The sequence below is a fragment of the Ichthyophthirius multifiliis genome (genome assembly GCF_000220395.1).
Source record: "Ichthyophthirius multifiliis unplaced genomic scaffold scaff_1120509251352, whole genome shotgun sequence".
Taxonomy (NCBI): Eukaryota; Ciliophora; class Oligohymenophorea; order Hymenostomatida; genus Ichthyophthirius; species Ichthyophthirius multifiliis.
Genome location: NW_004085957.1, coordinates 13,763 through 33,377, shown reverse-complemented (window position 1 = coordinate 33,377; position 19,615 = coordinate 13,763). Strand labels below are relative to the sequence as shown.

Here is a 19,615-nt window from a genome sequence, read left to right as displayed (position 1 = left end):
AATTTAATTTTATCACATTATTTTTTTATTTAATATTATACAATATACATATTTTTTATTTTTTTTAAAACTTTAAAATATTTTTTTTATAAAATTTTTGATTTGAATTTTATAAAATAAATATTCAATTATTTATTTTTTATATTAATTTTGTTGTTTTTTTTAGCATTAAAATATAATTAAATTCTTACATTTTTTTTTTATAATATATATTTTTAAATAAATATTTTATATTATTTATAGATTATTATTTTATTATATATAAAGAAGTAAAATTATTAATATTTATAAATATTATTAAAATAATATAATATAAAATATTTATAAATAAATTTTTAATATTATATGATTATTAATATTAATAAATATTATATAAATTTAATGCTTTTTTATAAAAATAATATAAATAAATAATTAGAAAATATAAATGCAACATTTTATTTAAAATTAAAACGATTATTGTAAATATAATTTATAACATTTAAATTAATATTAAAATATATATTTTTATTAGTTTTTATTATAATTAATATAATAAAATAGCATAGTCAATTAATTCAATTAAATAAAAAATATATGTAAAGCATAATAAAATAATAATTTTAATTACAAAAAAAAAATGAATTTATAAGAAATTGAAAATATGTCTTTAAATAAAGCTTACATAAAAAGTGAAAAAGATGATAATAACATATTAAAAATTTTTAATTTTTAATAACTAAATCATAATTAATTATAAAAAATAACTCCTAATAATAGTATTTCAAATATTGACGTTTTAAGTTCAATTAACATAATTTAAAAATAATAATAAACATTCGAAAACAAATAAACGACAAATAATATGATTCCAACAAATTGTTATTAAACAAAAGAAACTGAACATTAAAAGTATATTAATAAAATTTATATATAAAAAATAATTTAAATATTATAAAAAAAGAAAAAACATTTTAAAATTTTTACAAAAAGCCAACTTAATAGCTAAACTTTAAATAAAAACTCGTTTATTTATATAAAGATATACTACGTTCGGTCGAACTCGTAATCTATAAAAAAAGCCTAAATAATTTTTGCAAGACCTTGTAGATTTTTAAGATATCTAAAAGAATTCTATATTAAATTATATAAAGAAAGTTATTAGAAATATTTAATTTTTTCAAAAATTAAAATAAATTCCATTATTTAATCCAGAAAATCGTTTAAAAATATTATTTGATATAATAATAGTTTCATATAATTGCTCTTATATTATTTTAAATTCTCTAGTGATTTGTTTTGATGCTTAATTTGGTATCTATTGGCATTATTTTCATTATTTAGCAGAGTTTGCTTGGGTGACTGAAATGTTAGTTTAAATGAACACTAAAATGTACTATCATAATAATTTTATAGAAGATAGGAGTGTTATATTTAGAATTTATTTACAGGAGTATTCTATTTTTGAGGTTTTGCCGTTAATTTGTAATAGTATTTAAACTGAAAATCTATTATTTAATATTATTCTTTAACTTTCTATTTTGTTAAAGGTTAAAGGTATTCTTTTGATTTTGAAAAAAACAGAATTTTATATAATCTAAGTTTTCCATAATGAACATCTTTTGTAACTTTTTAAACTTTTATTACAAATGATTGTTTTTGGGCATGTTTTGACATGTTCCTGGTATTTAGTAGCTAAGTTCGAAAGTAATATTTTATAATAAAAAGAGAAAAGTTGGATTTTTAATGTTTTTTAAAACAATGAATATTCTTGGTGGGAAGCTTATGTGGAAGCTTAATACTGGGCAATTAATACTATGCTTACTGCCGGGGTAAATTAAAAGCCTTTAAGTTATATTGAACTAAGTTTTACATCTGTCTGTATGCTAATATCGGCTGTTATTTTTGGGTATATGCTTAATATAGTTGGAAACTTGTTGGCGGACATTAATAAATAATAGAAAGATTATAATAGAGATTTAAATTTATTAAATAAATATATGAAAAGGAAAAAAATTGATATGTAAAATATTATAATTATATAAAATTTATAATTTATATATATTTTAAATTTTTTAGAAGTTTAAAAAGAAAAGCGAATATAAATTTATAAAAATTTTATGAATAATAATTAATTAAATAATATGACGAAGAAAAATATGCACTTAATAGACTAGATTCTTTTATGTTTTAGGAATTAAAAGAATATTCAAATAATAAAAGTCTGAAAAATTTTTCGTTTTTTATGGATATATTTTCTAATGAAAGTTTAAGGAAATTCACGAAAATCATCGAAGAAACTTATTTTTAGGCTAATTCGATTATTTTTGATGAAAATAGTTATTAATAAAATAATTAAATTTTTATTTATCTTATTTTAGAAGGATAAGGTATATAAATATATATATATATATATATATATATATATATATATATATATATTATTTTTAATATATTTATTTATCATATTATAGTTTGTGTTTATATGGAGAATAAAAAATTTAAAGAAAATAAAGAATTCGAATAATAAATAGAAAAAAAAGAATAATAAATGTAATATATATATTATTTAATTATTTATTAAAATAAATAGATATCCTAAACATGAAAATGATATAATAAAATAATAAAATAATGTAAAAAAAATAATAAAAATATATAATAAAGGTTAATGCTTTGGAATATATAATTTCTTTACTGGAATATAATAAGATTTATGTGCCAAAGCTAATGAATTTACAACCGTATTGAAAATTAACAGAGATGATTTTTTAAATATAATAAAAGAAAACGAGAAAGATTTTTAAACCTTTATGGAAATTAAAGATAAAATTTTATTTTAAAATGATTTAAAAGTAATTAATTTGAAATGTTAAATTTGTGGAAGTTCACATCATTTACATAATAATTGCTATAAAGTCCATTTTGATAAATAGAATGAATATATTATATATAGACATAATTATAATAACTTATAATTACGTTCTATTCCATAAAAAAAAAACTAAAAAAAAAAAATTAATGCGGTTTCTAACTTTAATTTTATTGAAGAAAGTGCTCAAATTTTTGTTGAAAATCAATAATCTTTTTTGAAAAAATAAAATTTGTCTTTTTCTTAAAGTTAATCAGAAACAGAGCATAGTTCTTAAGAAAGTGAACATAAAATATAAAATAATCAATAAAGATTATAATCAATAGTTTCTGTGGAGTCCGAATCTTATTAAAATGACCTTTGTAATAAAAAGACAGTAATTTTTTTTATATATATATATATATTAACTAAATAGTAATTATACAATGAATATATATAGGGTACATAGAATAATATTAGAAGGCTAAGTATAGAAAATAGTAAAATTTTAGCTAGTAAAGTTAAATAAAATACAGAAAAAAGAATAAAAAGTAAATAACATAGTATATTGCCTTTATAAATAAATAGATAAAGAAAAAGTATTTAAAAATCAGAACTTTAAATAAAGATTATCGAATAAAGAAAATCTAAATAATTGAGTTTATAGAATGTATTATAAAATATTTATGCGAATCATGATAATTTATTGTATAAAAATAACTTTATATAAGGCGAAGAATATATTTGGAATTTTGATAAACAGAAAGATTTTTATTTTTATTTTGTTAATTAAAACAGTGGTTAAATGATTAAAAATCATAATAAATATTTACAAAATATAAAACTTATTAAATTCAATAATATGAAATAAATAAGAATCAATTCGAGAATAAAATAAAGGAATATATAAAATAATAAATTATTAAAAAGAAATAGTAGTTTCCAATAACCTAGACTTGATCTTTAATAATTTTAGAAGCAATTATAACATTTAATATAAAATAAATAATAAAATGATATTTGATATATTATTAATTTTTATTTTTATATTTAAATGTATAAAATATAATAATATATGAAAAATCATAAATACAATAATAATTATATATTTGTAAATTGTAAAACAAAATATATATGTAAAAAAAATAAAACATATATATATATATATATATATATATATATATATATATAATAAAAACATTAATTTTAATTAAAGAAATAATGTAAAAATACTTAATAATATTGATAATATTTATTAAAATAATAAAAGGATCAATTGTAAATTTTACATTCGAATAAAATAACTTTGATAATGTATATAATCATTGCGTAAGCAATATATGCTAGAATTTCATTAGATAATAAACATAATAAAAAGATTAATATGAAATAGATATAAATAAATATAACGAATGTCGACAAGAGGTATATGCATGTGTGAATACATAAGGAGAATTTGAAATAAATGAAAAAATTTGTAATGAAAATTGCTATTCAAAAATTTAAGAATAATATAAAGATTAACTTTTTTTTATTTAAAAAAAGTGCTAGCAAAATTGCTTTAATAAAACTTAGTAAATTTTTAGTTTTTAATACTAAAATATTATTTATTAAAAATACTAAGAATGTTTTTTAGAAACTTGTGCGAATCAAATTATTTTGAATACTTAAAATGATAACTTTTAGGAATAATTAAAAAGCTATAATTTGTGTAAAGAAAAGGAACTTTCGTGTACTATAGCTATTTAGTCTAAAAATGTGACATCTATTCTTTATGATTGTGTTAATAAATGTTTTACTAGTGAATAAGAAGAACTATATTCTTTTGGATTTTATGTTAAATGCGAGAAAAATTGTTTGGATTAAAGTATTGCTATTGAGAAAGATTAAATATTGGAGATGGAAAATGGGGGAAAAATAAGAGGCCAGGAAATTAAAGGGCGTAAGATTTTCCCGTTTTTTATTGAGATTTTAATTGTAATAATTTTTTCGGTATTAATTTCAAGTTTTAGTGTTTTTTTATTTTGGCTGATATAAATTTCTAGAAAATTCAAAGATTTTTATTCAAATAATAATTTCCTTATTTTAGAATAAGAAGATGAAAATAATAAAAATGAGAAAAATTTATAAAATACTCCAGTTTAATAATAAAAAATTAATTTTTTTAATATAAAAAATCATAATTTAAAACTTAATTTTTCTAATTAAAAAAAAGAAATAATTATATAAAAATCTGAGTATTTATAATAAAAATAAGACGAAAATTAAACTTCTTAATAAAAAATTAAGAGATGGAAATTATTTAAAAATAATAATTAAATAAATTAGAAGTTTATTATAAAGACAAAAATGATTTTTCGAATTAATTAAAGACTGATTATTAGTAATTTTCAAAATAGGAAAATCCTTTGTTTTTTAAATAAGAAAATGTGTTAAAATAAGAAATTTATTAAACAAAAGATTTAAATAATAATATCTTAAAATAAGAGATTATAGAAAAATAGGAAAATGAAATTGCTTTCATTGAAAATAACGAAAAATAATTAAATTCGAAATTTATAAATAATAAAATTAATAAACATATGGAGATTTTCGAAAGAATATATAAAATTAATTATGCAAGTGCATAAAAAAAAGAAGATTATCAAAAGGATATTATTATTTAAGATAATGACGATAATGAGGAAGAATAAAAAATAGATTTTAATAATAAAAATAAAATTAATCAGGATTAAGTTTATAATAAATAATAATAAAATTGCGTTTAAAATAATAAAAATAATGATAATAAAATCACTTATTTTACTAACAATTCATATAATTTTATTAATAAATATTAGAATAATTAAGATTAAGAAATTTAAGGTATTTTAATTAATGATTAATAAAAATAAATTAATAAATAAAGACTTATTGATGTACTAAATAAAATAAAATAAAAATAAAATAAAAAAAAGAATATATCTCATATGTATTGATATAAATAAATATATATATGTAAAAAAAAAAAGAAAGGAAAAGTTAATAAATTTAAAAATATTTTATATTGTGAAAAAGTTTGTATTATATATTTAGATTAATTTTAATTTAAAATATTTCCAAGTTAATATTTAAAAATATTAGATATAATTATAAAGATATTAATATTAAAAAAAAAGAAAAAATTATTATATTAAATAATAGAGAAAAAAAAAAATTAATATAAAAAAAAAAAAAATTAAATTTTATAATTTTTAAATCAAATTTTTTTAATGATTTATATTAAAAATATTAAGGATAATTTTTTTAATAATAAATAAATAAATATAATAATGATATTATTAATTTAAAAATATATAGATATAAATATAAATATAAAATATTTTATTTTTATATAAATTATTTAAATGTATATATTTATATAATTGTATATAAATATGCATATTTATATAATTTTAATACTGTTACTTTTTACATAAATTTTCATATTTAAATACAATCTAAAAATCAGTCCTAAGCTGTATCATGTAAAGAAATATTGGTTTTATATATATTTTCTACATCTTTTTAAGATAAAGTTATATGTTTATTTTTTTTAATCCATTTTATTGGTAAATCTAAGTTTTTTTTTTCTTTTGAACTAATTTTGAAAACTTAATATTGTTTTTCTTATTATACTTAAAACTCTTTTTTTATATCTTCTTCATTTACTTTTATTTAATTTTCAAGGTCTTATTTATTTAAACAAATAGCTACAGGTTTATTTTTGAGAAAATTTTAATTTTTTATCTCATCAAATAATTAGGTTGATTCATTTAGTTTATCAGAATCAGTAGAATCTACCATATATATTAATCCTAAAGCTTTATCAAACAAATGCTCAATATATGAAAAATCTTAATTGAAACTACCTACGTCGTACATTATATTATTATCTTTTAAAATCTCGTAATTATAACCTATAGTTGATATTGGTGGAGGTTATATGTTTTTTGTTATTTAATAAAAGTAGTTTGTTTTTCCACTTCCTTTTAATCCCATTATTACTATATTTTTTTGGTTTAAATCTTAATGTTATTCATATTTAGTAGGAACACAACCCATTTTTATTTTATGTATTTATTAGTAATAGTAATATTAATTTAATTATTATTTGTTAAATAAAGTATTTTTTTTAAAAAAAATTTAAATAAAAACTATTATTTTTACTTTTTTAACTTAAAATAAATTTGACTTATTTAATATATTTTTATATTTATTTAATTTTTTTGGTTTTTTTTCTTTCTATTTCCTTAATATTCTTTAATTTTCTATTAAAAATTTTATTTTTTTATTTTATTTTTAAATGGAATTATTAACCAGTTTTATTTTTCTTATTATTTTAAATATTTTTTATTTAAAAATATATATTAAAAAAATTATATAAATTTTAGATCTTTTTTTATTTTATTTTTTAAAAAAAACATAATTAAAAAAATATAATATTTTTATTTATTTTTAAACTATAAAACAATATATAAATATATATATTTATATAAATCAAACTAAACTTTAATATGATTTTTTTTTTTTTCATAATTTACTTAAATAAGCAACGATATAAGAATTTTCATATAATACTTCAAAAGGTAAAATAGTTAGGATTTATTTAGTTTAATATAATTTATTTTAAATATAAATTTAAAATTTTTACCAACCAAAAATATAAACAAAAAGCAAACATATAATTTGAAATAAAGCTAGTCCAAGTATAATCTAAATTACATATTCAAAATAAAGGCCAATAGTACTAAGTAAGAAATTCTTAATTATATTAATAGTTAAGGTTAATATACAATAAAAATCATCAAAATCCTATAAATTTATTTATTTTTCCCAAATTAAAGATGTGGTGTCTAATTTTTTGAAATCTCCAGTATCGAAAATATCATATAAATCAATAAAACTATCTAATTAATGAAAAAAATAAAATGACGAGATTATTAAACCTTATTATAATTTCTAGTCTTAGATTTATTCGCATTTTTGAATATTTATTTAATCATTTTCATCATTATACTAAGGATATTATTATATTGCTTAACATAAATTATTATTTATTATTTTAAAAAAAAAATTATCATATAAATCTTATTTAAATCTATTTTAAGATTTAAGCTCTTTTAAAACACTTTATATGCTATTCATTTTCTCAGTATTTTTTAATTTAAAATTGATATATTTTTCTTTATAATATAAAGGATTATATATTTTATAATTTTCAATTAATACATAGGATAAATAATAATAATTAACTGAAATATTTCTAGAGTAATAAGCTTTAATTTCAAATATTTAAGCTATTTTAAAATATAAATATATACATAAATATAAATATAAATATATATATATATATATTTATATATATTATTATTTATTTCTATATATTATTTTTATTTAATAATTATGTATTTATACTAGCCTCATTATAAAAATTAGTTACAAAATAATATTCTACAGAAGGTTGAATTATGATAAATATGTAAACAAAAATAAGAAAAATAACTAATTTTGGTTTAATTTTTTACAATTAAATCGTATCTAATATAATCTCTTTTTTCTTTTTTTTTTCTTAAAAACAATTTTTTTATTTTAAAGCTTAAGAATTTAAGTTTAAGATAATATTAATATGTTATTATTAAATGGTAGCGAATAATTTTAAAATAACTTCATCTTTAGTTTATATGTAATAAAAAAGGGCTATAAAAACAATTATAAGTAACAATGAGAGTATTATATTAACTATGAAAACTATAAAAGAAGTTTATAGAATATATTTTAGATTATTTTTTATTTATTCTTCTATATTATTTTATATATTATTCATTATATCAAGTATAATTTAGTAATTATCCTATTAAATAGTAGTGTAGTATAAAAATTCTTATTTTCGATAAGCCAGCATATTAAGGTAACTAAAAAGAACTTAAAGGAAATATTAAAGTGAAAACTCAAGTTTTATTTTATTTTAAGATTTATAAGTACTATAGTGATATATATCTTCTTAAATTAAAACAGAAATGTCTTTTGTAAAAATGAAATATTATTAATTATTTAAGAGATATTGGAAATATGTTTGTCCTTGGGAATTTACGTAATCTAATAAGAGTAAAAAAAGAGTTTTATTTGAATTTCGTATCTTTTATTAAAATTTTTCTTTGTTGTTTTTTAAATTTGGGAATATGTTTGTTTCTGTAAATTTAGAAAAGCCTGTGTATGCCAGAATCTAACTTATTTCGTATTTTATTGAATTAGCCCAAGGAAGATAATGGAATTCAATCTCTATTTTAGAAAATTAATCTTTAATTTATAAATAGACAAAAATTGTAAGAAGAATTAAAAATATAAAGGAGATAATACCAAAATAATTAATTGCATATAAAGACTTGCTTTTTTTATTGGTTTTAATTTTCTTTATTATAATTTGTTTTTGATGATTAAAATGAGCTTTATTAGTGTTTATAGAGCTTTTTATATTTTTGCTAAGATAGGCATTAGCGTGAAATTCTTCGTAATATTTAGTTGATTCATTATTTTGGGAATTTTATTGGAAAAAGTTTTGTTAGTTAATTTTATTTATATTTAGCATTTAATTTTTAATTTGTTAAACATTTTATAGAATTTAGTTTTTGTTTATAAGGATTTTTTATTAATCTGAAATTGATAAAAAATTTGAGACATCTTTATTAAGAAGAAAATTATTTTTTAATTATATATTTTATTCTTTTTACAAATCAATTGATTAATTAATTAATTAATTATTAATAATGTTTTAATTTTAAAAATTATTTATATTACAAAATAAATTAGAAATAACATTAAAACCATTATTTTAAGAAATTTAAAATGAATTATTTTATTATTATAATTAATATTATTAATATTATTATTATTATTATTATTATTATTATTATATTTGAATTTTAAACTATTTCTGATTATTATGTCTACTATTATGATTATTATATTTTATTTTATTACTCATTATTTTATTAAGAAAATTCATTTTCTTATATTTATTCCTATATATTGCTATCTTGAATTATTTATGTGAAAAATATTTTTTTTTAGCTTTTTTTATTAGATCTTTTATATTATTTTTTTTAGGATTATTAATTTTTTGTTATTGCGCTATTTACAATGAGTTTAAGGTCAACTTTTATACTTTTTTATTAGAAGAAATTAATTTAAATGTTTAAATTTTTTTCAAATTAATATTATAATGTTGTTAAATTTTAAATTAGTATTTTTTTATTTTAGATTTTATTATAATCTTAAATTTAAATAATGATAAAATTCAAGAATAAATTTTTTATATGATAAAATTTAAAAGAAATTTAAAAAAAATCAAAAAGTTTTATATTTATTTAGTTAAGTTCTTCATTTATATTTTCAAAGTTTTAAAAAAGGAAATTTGTATGAAAATATTTTTTTTTAGGTAAAAAAAACAAACTTTAAATATCATTTTTTTCCTTTAAAAAGAAGTTTTTTTCATTTAAATTTTCCTTTTATTTATTAAAAAAAAATTTTATATATTTTATTTTTTTTATATAAAATAAATTTTTACATTTTGTTCAATATTATTATTTTATTTTTCTTTCAAAAATAAAAAAATAGGCAAAAATTTACATAAATAAATGTTTTTTATATTCTTTTAAGATATATGTTCACCCAGAATTTAATTAAAAAAAAATTCTGAGCAACCTTCTACTTTAAACTAATCTAAGCTTACTAAAAGAAACTACTAACTTTATTCCTCTAGCAATTTTAGAAGACCAATAAGTCCGAAATCGCTTTATAATTGGCAAGTTTTGAATTAAAGAGTCATTGGTATACAGAATCCTTTACTATTTTAGGCTAGAATTAATGGTAATTAGTCTTTATTTATATTCTGTTATTATTTTTATTGTTTAATGTAATTTTGTAATATATTATCATGTTAAAGAGAAATAAATTCAGGCATAATTTCGTTAATTTTTTTGCCTTCAATAAAAGAGTTTTCATAACCAAAAATTCTTTAGAATTTCCATTAAAATTTTTTAATTTAACCGAAATTTCCAGTTAGACTAATGTATAAAATACAATTGTTTTAATCGAAAATTTAATTGATGTTTATTTTTTTTCGTTTAGAAAATTATTTTCTTTTTATTTGAAAAATTTGTTATTTTAGTTATTAAAAGAAATGTATAAGAAAAAATTTTAAATTAAAGATGATAATTTCTTACTGTTTTTGTAAATTCTATATTATTATTTAAGTTTTCGTTTTAATTCGGAACGCATTTTTAAATATTATAAAGCTTTTTATTAAAAATCCTTTAAGTTTAGACAGTCTTAGGTTAGCAAAAGTATAATATTTTCTCTTTCCATTATTACTTTTTCAAATTAAGATATTATTATTTTCATATTATCATCAAATTTCAAGCCTTTTTTAAAATTGGCGTATTTATATTTATTATTTTTATTAGAGTCATATTTTTCAGCTTTTTTTTTATTTTTTTAATATTTTAAAGCTATTGAATATATTTCAGCTATTATACTGCGTTCCCGAATTGTAAAAGGAAACTTTTATTTAATTTAAAATAAAGTTATAAAAGATTCTAAATTAGATTATTTAATTTCTAAGGTAAAAAAAACGAAAGTAAAAAGAAGATTTACATCATATTACTTAAATTAATTATGAAATTATTAGCATATTTAAAAATAATATTTATCTTAAAGAAATTAAATTAAAAATTTATATTTATTATGAAAACTATTTTCCTATATATTTTTATTTAATATATAAATATATATATATATATATATATATATATAATTTTATATTTATTTATATAAATTAAATAATACTTGCTATTTACAGAAACATTCTGATTATTATTAGCAATTTATTTTATGATATATTGAAATTTATTCTATAATTATTGAATTTTAATTATGTTTAATTATTTTTTATCCTTTTTTGAATTAATATAAGATATTTCTTGTAAAAAAATCAACTTTTATTTTTTTATTTGTTTAAGAAATTATTTACAAAAATTGTTCATTTAAATTATATTATTAATTTGTTATTTATTTAGTTATTTTACAAGATAATAATATAATAAATAATAAGTTAATTAAAATACTTTATTTTTTATCTATTATTATTGATACTGTAATTTAAATTAAATAGAATAAATGAATCATTTGTAATTATAAGTATATATTATTAATATTTTTTTCATTAAATTATTTATGTATTAAGTTATCTAAAATTTTTATTAATTATACTAAAAAATTAATAGTTAAGATTATATGATATTCATTAAAAATTATATTTTAGAAAATATTAAAAAACTCACAAATTAATATTAAAATATCCCATTTACATTAATTACTTTTACTCAAATAATCTTTTTTTAAAAAACTATATTATTAATCATGTAGTGCAATGGTAAAACCTTTATTATTTATATATATAAATATATATATATATATATATATATATATATATATATATATATATATATATATATATATATTATAATAAAACCAATTATTTTTGTTAAAGTCAAGTTTATTATATTAATTATGCTCATGTTTAATATTATATTTGTTAGGCTTATATATATAAAAGGTATGTATATTACATAATTATATATTTAAACAATAAAGCTGTATGTATATTATAGTTTTTTAAAACATAAACAATCTAAAAAAAATAAAATTAAAATAAAAATATTAAAAACTAATATAATAATAGATAAATCAATTTTATTCATTTTTATCTATTATTAAAAAAAATCTGTTTGAATATAATTTATATTTAAATCTATATAATTAAGCTTTTTGAATAATTCTGAATTTAAGCTAAGTTATATGTTATAAAAGAATTTTAGAAATAATAAAAAGTAACTTAGAATCAAACCTCTTTTGTATAGATGAAGTGAATAACAAAATCTCTGTAAATAATATTTTTTCAAAAATTAGTAAATCAAAAACATTAATATATTTGGTTAAAATTTTAATAAATGTATGCTTATAATAATAGATTTTTAAACAGGTATATTTATTTATAAATTTGTTTTATTATTTTTATTAAATTTAAATTAATTGCTTTGATTTATTTTTATAAATAAAATTTTATTAAATTATTTAAAAATTAGAAAAAATTTATGTTATTTTAAAATACATTGCATTTTTAAGTAATAAATTTTATTTTTTATAGAAAAAATATATTTTTCAAATAAAGTAAACTTATAGTTTAATAAATATTATATTTAAATATAACAAATTATAAAATTACTTAATAAAATAAACTACTTAAAAAAATATGTATCTTTAGATTTAATCTAAAAAATTAATATTATTGTATAGTATTAATTTAATTTAGTTCAATTAAAATTTATTTTTTAAATTATAATATACCAAAATTAACATTTTTCATTTTTTTATTTAAAAAATTTAAATATTTATTAAATAAAGGCAATAAATATATATTTTTTTAAATAAAAATGAATAAATATATAAATTTTTATTAAATTTAATGCTTTATAAAATTAATATAATTTAAATAAAAAAAATTCTAAAAGGTATAAATATTATTATTATCTATAGATATTTTTTAATTAAAAAAATATATAATTATTATATATATTTTTTTTTTGTTTTAAAAATTTAATTTATATTTAACTTTTAATAATTAATTTTTTTTTTTATTATTAATAATTAATTAAATCAATTATTATGAATATATTTATGTAAAGAAATGATAACAAACCATAAATAAATAGATGACAAACCATAAATAAATAGATGACATATTTTAGACAAAAATATATATAATATTATATTTTTGTCACGTACATACAAATTAAAAACTAATCCAAATATTTATTTTATTGACCTACTCTATTTTTATTTTTTATTTTTACTTTATTATTATAAAAATAAATTAATCGTTAAAACTTTTAAAAAGTAATAAAAAAAAATTAACATTAAAATAAAAAAATTAACATAAACATAAACAAAACAAAAAATTCATTAAAAATGTAATAGTAGAAGATACAAGCAATACATATTAAACTCAACCTCCTGTTACCTATTCCAAAAACCACAAAGAAGTGATGAAAGCCCCCGCGGCTAAAAAGAACAAGAATTTAACAAATTTATATCTTTTAACACTAAACTCCTCCACCAAAACTTCCAAAGTAGCAATATATATAAATGTCCCAGTACTAATAGCCATAAAAATACCAGTAATAAGTTCTCCCTAATCACTCAAAGCTAAGCCAAGTCCAACTCCTATAGGATTCATTAAAGCCTAAATCGCAATCATTATACTACTCATTTTGAGATCTACATTTGCCTTTCTAAATGCTAATCCTAAAGTAAGTCCTTCTGCCCATTTATGGCAACAAACAGCAGCGGCTAAAGTAAGACATTTAAGCCAGTCATTTTCGATTCCAATAGCTAATCCCTCGAATACAGCATGTATTCCTACAGCGACTTATAATAGATATGGTGCGAGATTTATTTTGCCTTTTTTTTTTCCAGAAACCATAAAAGATATTTTTGAAGCAAATTATTTTTTCGGATTAAGGCTTTAACGAATTATGTTTTCTTGGAATTATTCGTCTGATTAGTCATTTTCGTCTTGGTCATCTTCATCATTTAAATGAGATTGAAAGCGAGAATCAATATTTACATTATCAACTAATTACGATTAATGATGTTATTATGCATTTCTATTTAGGATCGAAGCTTTTAAATGAGACGCTTTATTTGCATCATGTTCATGGTGGTCAGTAGCAACTTTCTCAATAAATAAAATTAAACTGAAACTCATAAGGGTTATTACGAATGCCCAAGGAAAATTTTCCTAGTCTTCGCCGTGGTTTATTTCTTTAAAATATTTATCGAAATGCTCGTTTGCTTCGGGGAGTAAATGAACTAAACCAACTGTGAGAAATAAACCACCGGAAAAGGCAGATGATAAAGCTAGTACCTTAAGGTTTTGCTTAAATGAATGTAAACGTAAAGGAATATTACCAGTTATCATTATCATGGCAAACATTATTAACATTGTTAGTATTTTTATTATCCAGGTATCCATTTTTTATTTTTTTACTTTTATGTTTTATTTTTTAATTTGCTTATAAGAAAAAAAAAAAAAAAAATTGTTAAAATAAAAGATTATTGATATATTAATTTTTATTTTTTAATAAGTGTTAAATTAAATTAATATATATTTTCTATTAAAAAATATATTTTGAATATTTCTCATATAAAGATAAAGTTAACTTATATTATTATTATATTGTTATATCTATTTTCTTTTATTAATTTTATATAATATATTTAATTATTCTAAAGATAAACGAATTATTTGTTTTATTTAATATGTTAGGTTAAATAATTCTTATTTAAATAAGTAAAACTATTTATATAAATATTATTGATTATTTATATTATAAATAAATTTATCAAAGATATTTTTTTATTTTAATAAAAAAGATAACAAAATTATAAATAATTAAATAAAAAATATACATATTTACTAAATTAATAATTTTTTAATTATTAATATTAAAATAAGTCTTAAAAATAATTATTTTAATGATATAAAATTTAATTTTTTTTATTTTATTTTTAAATTAAATGTAAAAATTATTTTTATTATTAACAAAATTAATTATTAAAAATAAAAGTAAAAATTCAAAAATAACTTAATTAAATTATTCAAATAAATTTTTACTAAAAAAATAATTTAAAAAATTAAAAATTAAAAAACATAAACTCAATTATATTACATTTATATATATATAATTATATATATAAAAAACACATAGGTATAATAAATTATATATGAGTCTTTATAATAATTAAACGTTCCAAAACACTTATAAATCAACATTATCATTAAGAAATGGAGATTAAACTCGAAAATAATTATTTATATCGAATAAACCATTATATAAATTAATTAACGAATCACATACTCATATAAAATAAACATAAATTTAAACAGATTTAGATAATTCGTTAAAAAAGAAAACTATTTTGTCGCAAAAAGAAATAACTAATCAAAATAAATTATACAATTCATTAATGAGTATTTCAAAAAATAAAAGAATGGAAATTATAAATAATATTACTTAAAATAATTCACCTATTGATTCAAATATGAGAAATGATAATTCATAAAAAGAAGATTAAAATCAATTATTTTATCCAAAATCTTAAACTATTGGATTTAAAGGACTTTGGAAAAAAAAATAGTTTTTAATTCTAGTGCATATAAGAAGATTTATTTATAAAATGTTAAATTTATCCATTATAAGAAGATATAATAATTTAACTGATTATTAATTTTAAGTTATTAGTGATAAAACATCATTTTATAGCGTATATAAAAAAACAAAAGTAATATTTTATAATATGTAAAAAAATATTTATTAAAATAATATGTATTCTAAAATAAAAACTATACATTTTATATATATAATAAATATTATTATATAAAAAAGTATGGATAATTGTAAAAGTTTACAGCAAAAATAAGATAAATTGAAATAATAAGAAAAGTACTAAATTTTATTGAAAAAACATTCGAAGTTTTTCAATCAGATTCTAATATTCTAAAAATGTGGAATATTTTATTAATTGTATTTAGTTTATGGTTATAATTTTTGATTCCTATATATATAACATTTTTTGAGTATTTATAAAATATATGTATATATGTATATATGTATATATGTATATATGTATATATGTATATATATATATATGTATATATGTATATAATGTATATATGTTATATATATGTATATATGTATATATGTTATATATGTATCTATTTTTATATTTATTTATTTTCTTAGTTTTGAATAATATTCATAAGGTCGTTTTAACTAATTTGTATCTTATTTTCCTAAATTAATTTTTTTATTTGATAATATAATAAAATTTAATACTTCTTGTTATTATAAAGGATTAATAGTAAATGAAAGAAAAAAAATTGCTTTAAATTATATAAAATAGTAATTTTGGATAGATATTATAATGTAAATATTTTTTTTTTTTGTTGATGAAAACAGTTTATTCAATAATCAATTTCTTCTACCTATATAACTATGTTTATTAATAAAATTAAACTTTTTAATAGACGAAATAGAAGACGTTATAAATTTACCAAAAAAAGAATAGTCTTATTATTAGCTTTTAAAATTAGGTCTTACTGTACTATTCATAGCCCATTTTTGTGGGTGTATTTTTTATTTTGTAGGTTACAAAACTGAATAAATGAATAAATAAAATTGGATAAAAGAAGCTAACTTAGATTAAGAAAATTTCCTGACAAAATATATAAATTCACTATATTGGGCTATTATTACTATGTTAACAGTTGGTTATGGAGAAATACACCCTAATAATGAATTAGAAAAACTAACCTGTATTTTTATAACTGTGTTTTCATGTGGTATTTACGCTTATACACTAAATAGGATAGGTGTTTTGATTTAAGAAATTACTGAATAAGATACTGAATTTAAATAGAATTTTTCATTACTTTCCTAATATATGAAGAGAAGAAATTTAGGTTTAAAAATATAAAGAAAAGTAAAATATATATATTAATATACATATAAATATAAAAAATATATATATATAAATATATTTATTACTTTATATATATTTATTTAAATTTATATATATTTAAAATTATATATATTTTTACATGTATAAATAAAATAAAATTAATATATAATAACATAATATATGTATATATATATATATTATTTTATTTATTAAAGGTAAAATAATATTTTAAATATTTACACTGGGAAAAACACAATTATAATGAAAATGGTTAACATATGTTAAGTGAATTAAATTTAAATTTAAAAAAATAAGTATTATCAGAAATTAATTATTAGTAATTGAGATAATATAAGACTTTTTCATTAAATTTTTCTAAAGACTTTTTGTTAGAATTAGCTCCAGAAATGAAAGAAAGGACATATAGACCAGATGATATTGTCTGGTAGGCTTCAGATTTATAATTTAGTAATAATTCCATGTATTTTATTATAAGAGGATAGATATAATAATAAATGAATAATAATGTATAGATAAAAATAATAGAAGAGGGTAGTTATTTTAATCAGAAATGCTTTATTACTGATTAAACTGAAAACATATAATTTATTTCGACTTGTGTATCTACTGTACTGATTTTATAAAAAGAGGATTTCTTAAATACAATAAAAAAATATAAGAATGACTTTGAAATATATAATAAAATAAGGCATTAAGCTAAAAATTTAGGATTGAATTAAATATTAGACTCGAAATGTGAAACTTGTGGGCTTTTTTCTCATTCATGCAATTCTTGTCCTTAAGTGACTTATTAAGTTAATCGGGAAAAAATATTATATAATTTAAAAAAAGCGAAAATTAAGAAAGAAAGAAACTAAAAAGAAAATCAATAAATGAATAATTATTATTTATGTAATAATCAGATAATGATTCAAATCATCAAATTAATTAAAATAATAATAATAATAATAATAATAATAATAATAATAAAAATAAGAATAGTTATTTATTATTCAATTTTTATTAATTTAAAACTTTGTCTTAAAAATAAAATGTATAAGATTCTATTATTAGATTTATTATAGAGTTTAATCCATGTGGTTTAGATTTGGAAAATTCAAATGTTTTAGCTAATTTACTTTAAGATCACTTAATTATTGATAAAACGTTTAGTGCTACGGAAATATAAGAAGAAAATAATATAAAAAATGAACCGAAATGCTAGTATTTTTAATCGAGTATTAATTATTTAAATAGTGGGTTTTAAAATGAATAAAAAGATTGTTTAATTATAGATAATAATAATAATATTAATATAAAAGGGGAATATAATAAAAATTAAGAAAAGGAAATTACTTAATTTTAACCTTAAATTTAATAATATTCCTTTAAATAAACTTAATAATATTTAAATTAAAATTATTAATAATAATAGTAATAATTTTTTTAGAAAAAGAGTTAAACAAATAAAAATTAACTTTTAAAAATAACAATGAGAATAATAAAAAAGATGATAATAATAAATTTTAAAATTATAAATTTATAAAAAATGTAATTTTTTAATATGGATTTCTTAATTATATAAAAAATTCAATAGAAAAAAAAAACTAATTAACATTCTCATAATATATAATAATAAAAGCAATAATAATAACAAAAAGGACATTAAATTTAATAATAAGTACATTAATAATAATAATAAACTAATTTTATAAAGTAATTTAGTTAATAATAATTAAAAAATTATTCTATGATTTAATATAATAATAACATTAATTATAAATCTGAATATAATTCTAAATAATTTTAAGCATAAAATTAAAATGATATTAATTAAATATATAGTAAATATAATTCTACGAACAATTTTAATAAATAAAGTAAAGATAAATTAGATTATTAAATTTAAAATAATAAAGAAAATGATTTTTAAATACAATCATTAAATGAAATTAGTCCTATTTTTTAAGAAACATTTAGTGAAGCGCTTAATCTTGATAAATATTTTATTTTTAATATTTTTTTTCCATATAATAATATAGATAAGGTATTATAATAATATAAAAAATTACATACAAATATAATGAAAAATAATGCATTAATTATGTAAAAGAATATGAAGCTAGAAATGTTCAAATAATAGATTTAAAATAAAAATAAATTGAATAAATTTGATAGAAATAT

The 19,615-nt window shown here is 15.7% G+C and overlaps 3 protein-coding genes across 3 annotated transcripts, besides 33 other annotated features; 2 read left to right on the top strand and 1 right to left on the bottom strand. All coding sequences in view use genetic code 6, as the record gives it.

The window, feature by feature from the left end:
* Positions 1 to 197: 197 nt before the first annotated feature.
* Positions 198 to 230: a microsatellite.
* A 44-nt stretch (positions 231 to 274) lies between these two features.
* Positions 275 to 370: a microsatellite.
* A 1,258-nt stretch (positions 371 to 1,628) lies between these two features.
* Positions 1,629 to 2,730, top strand: IMG5_187600 (hypothetical protein; the record flags this gene model as incomplete). Its single annotated transcript, XM_004027151.1, has 5 exons — positions 1,629 to 1,686; positions 2,361 to 2,369; positions 2,454 to 2,532; positions 2,573 to 2,615; positions 2,647 to 2,730. 5 exons carry the CDS (start codon positions 1,629 to 1,631, stop codon positions 2,728 to 2,730), a joined length of 273 nt encoding a protein of 90 aa, XP_004027200.1.
* Positions 2,004 to 2,041: a microsatellite.
* Positions 2,371 to 2,421: a microsatellite.
* Positions 2,731 to 3,982: 1,252 nt separating the features above from the next.
* Positions 3,983 to 4,021: a microsatellite.
* Positions 4,022 to 5,753: 1,732 nt separating this feature from the next.
* Positions 5,754 to 5,783: a microsatellite.
* Positions 5,754 to 5,786: a microsatellite.
* A 181-nt stretch (positions 5,787 to 5,967) lies between these two features.
* Positions 5,968 to 6,034: a microsatellite.
* Positions 5,969 to 6,021: a microsatellite.
* Positions 6,010 to 6,051: a microsatellite.
* Positions 6,052 to 6,198: 147 nt separating this feature from the next.
* Positions 6,199 to 6,265: a microsatellite.
* Positions 6,209 to 6,243: a microsatellite.
* Positions 6,266 to 8,156: 1,891 nt separating the features above from the next.
* Positions 8,157 to 8,205: a microsatellite.
* Positions 8,159 to 8,216: a microsatellite.
* Positions 8,189 to 8,237: a microsatellite.
* Positions 8,190 to 8,264: a microsatellite.
* Positions 8,265 to 9,698: 1,434 nt separating this feature from the next.
* Positions 9,699 to 9,762: a microsatellite.
* A 361-nt stretch (positions 9,763 to 10,123) lies between these two features.
* Positions 10,124 to 10,190: a microsatellite.
* A 157-nt stretch (positions 10,191 to 10,347) lies between these two features.
* Positions 10,348 to 10,414: a microsatellite.
* Positions 10,415 to 10,960: 546 nt separating this feature from the next.
* Positions 10,961 to 11,004: a microsatellite.
* Positions 11,005 to 11,625: 621 nt separating this feature from the next.
* Positions 11,626 to 11,662: a microsatellite.
* Positions 11,663 to 11,721: 59 nt separating this feature from the next.
* Positions 11,722 to 11,779: a microsatellite.
* Positions 11,733 to 11,779: a microsatellite.
* Positions 11,780 to 12,298: 519 nt separating this feature from the next.
* Positions 12,299 to 12,373: a microsatellite.
* A 1,109-nt stretch (positions 12,374 to 13,482) lies between these two features.
* Positions 13,483 to 13,561: a microsatellite.
* A 27-nt stretch (positions 13,562 to 13,588) lies between these two features.
* Positions 13,589 to 13,648: a microsatellite.
* A 163-nt stretch (positions 13,649 to 13,811) lies between these two features.
* Positions 13,812 to 13,859: a microsatellite.
* A 9-nt stretch (positions 13,860 to 13,868) lies between these two features.
* On the bottom strand, positions 13,869 to 14,912 carry IMG5_187590 (zip zinc transporter family protein, putative; the record flags this gene model as incomplete). Its single annotated transcript, XM_004027150.1, has 1 exon — positions 13,869 to 14,912. The coding sequence occupies one exon, from the start codon at positions 14,910 to 14,912 to the stop codon at positions 13,914 to 13,916; it is 999 nt and encodes a 332-aa protein (XP_004027199.1). The 3' UTR covers positions 13,869 to 13,913.
* A 1,646-nt stretch (positions 14,913 to 16,558) lies between these two features.
* Positions 16,559 to 16,685: a microsatellite.
* A 449-nt stretch (positions 16,686 to 17,134) lies between these two features.
* On the top strand, positions 17,135 to 18,017 carry IMG5_187580 (hypothetical protein; the record flags this gene model as incomplete). The annotated part of the gene is made up of 4 exons (XM_004027149.1): positions 17,135 to 17,452; positions 17,647 to 17,716; positions 17,813 to 17,899; positions 17,965 to 18,017. 4 exons carry the CDS (start codon positions 17,135 to 17,137, stop codon positions 18,015 to 18,017), a joined length of 528 nt encoding a protein of 175 aa, XP_004027198.1.
* Positions 17,505 to 17,566: a microsatellite.
* Positions 17,524 to 17,566: a microsatellite.
* A 366-nt stretch (positions 18,018 to 18,383) lies between the features above and the next one.
* Positions 18,384 to 18,432: a microsatellite.
* Positions 18,433 to 18,818: 386 nt separating this feature from the next.
* Positions 18,819 to 18,859: a microsatellite.
* A 201-nt stretch (positions 18,860 to 19,060) lies between these two features.
* Positions 19,061 to 19,133: a microsatellite.
* Between the last annotated feature and the right edge of the window lie 482 nt (positions 19,134 to 19,615).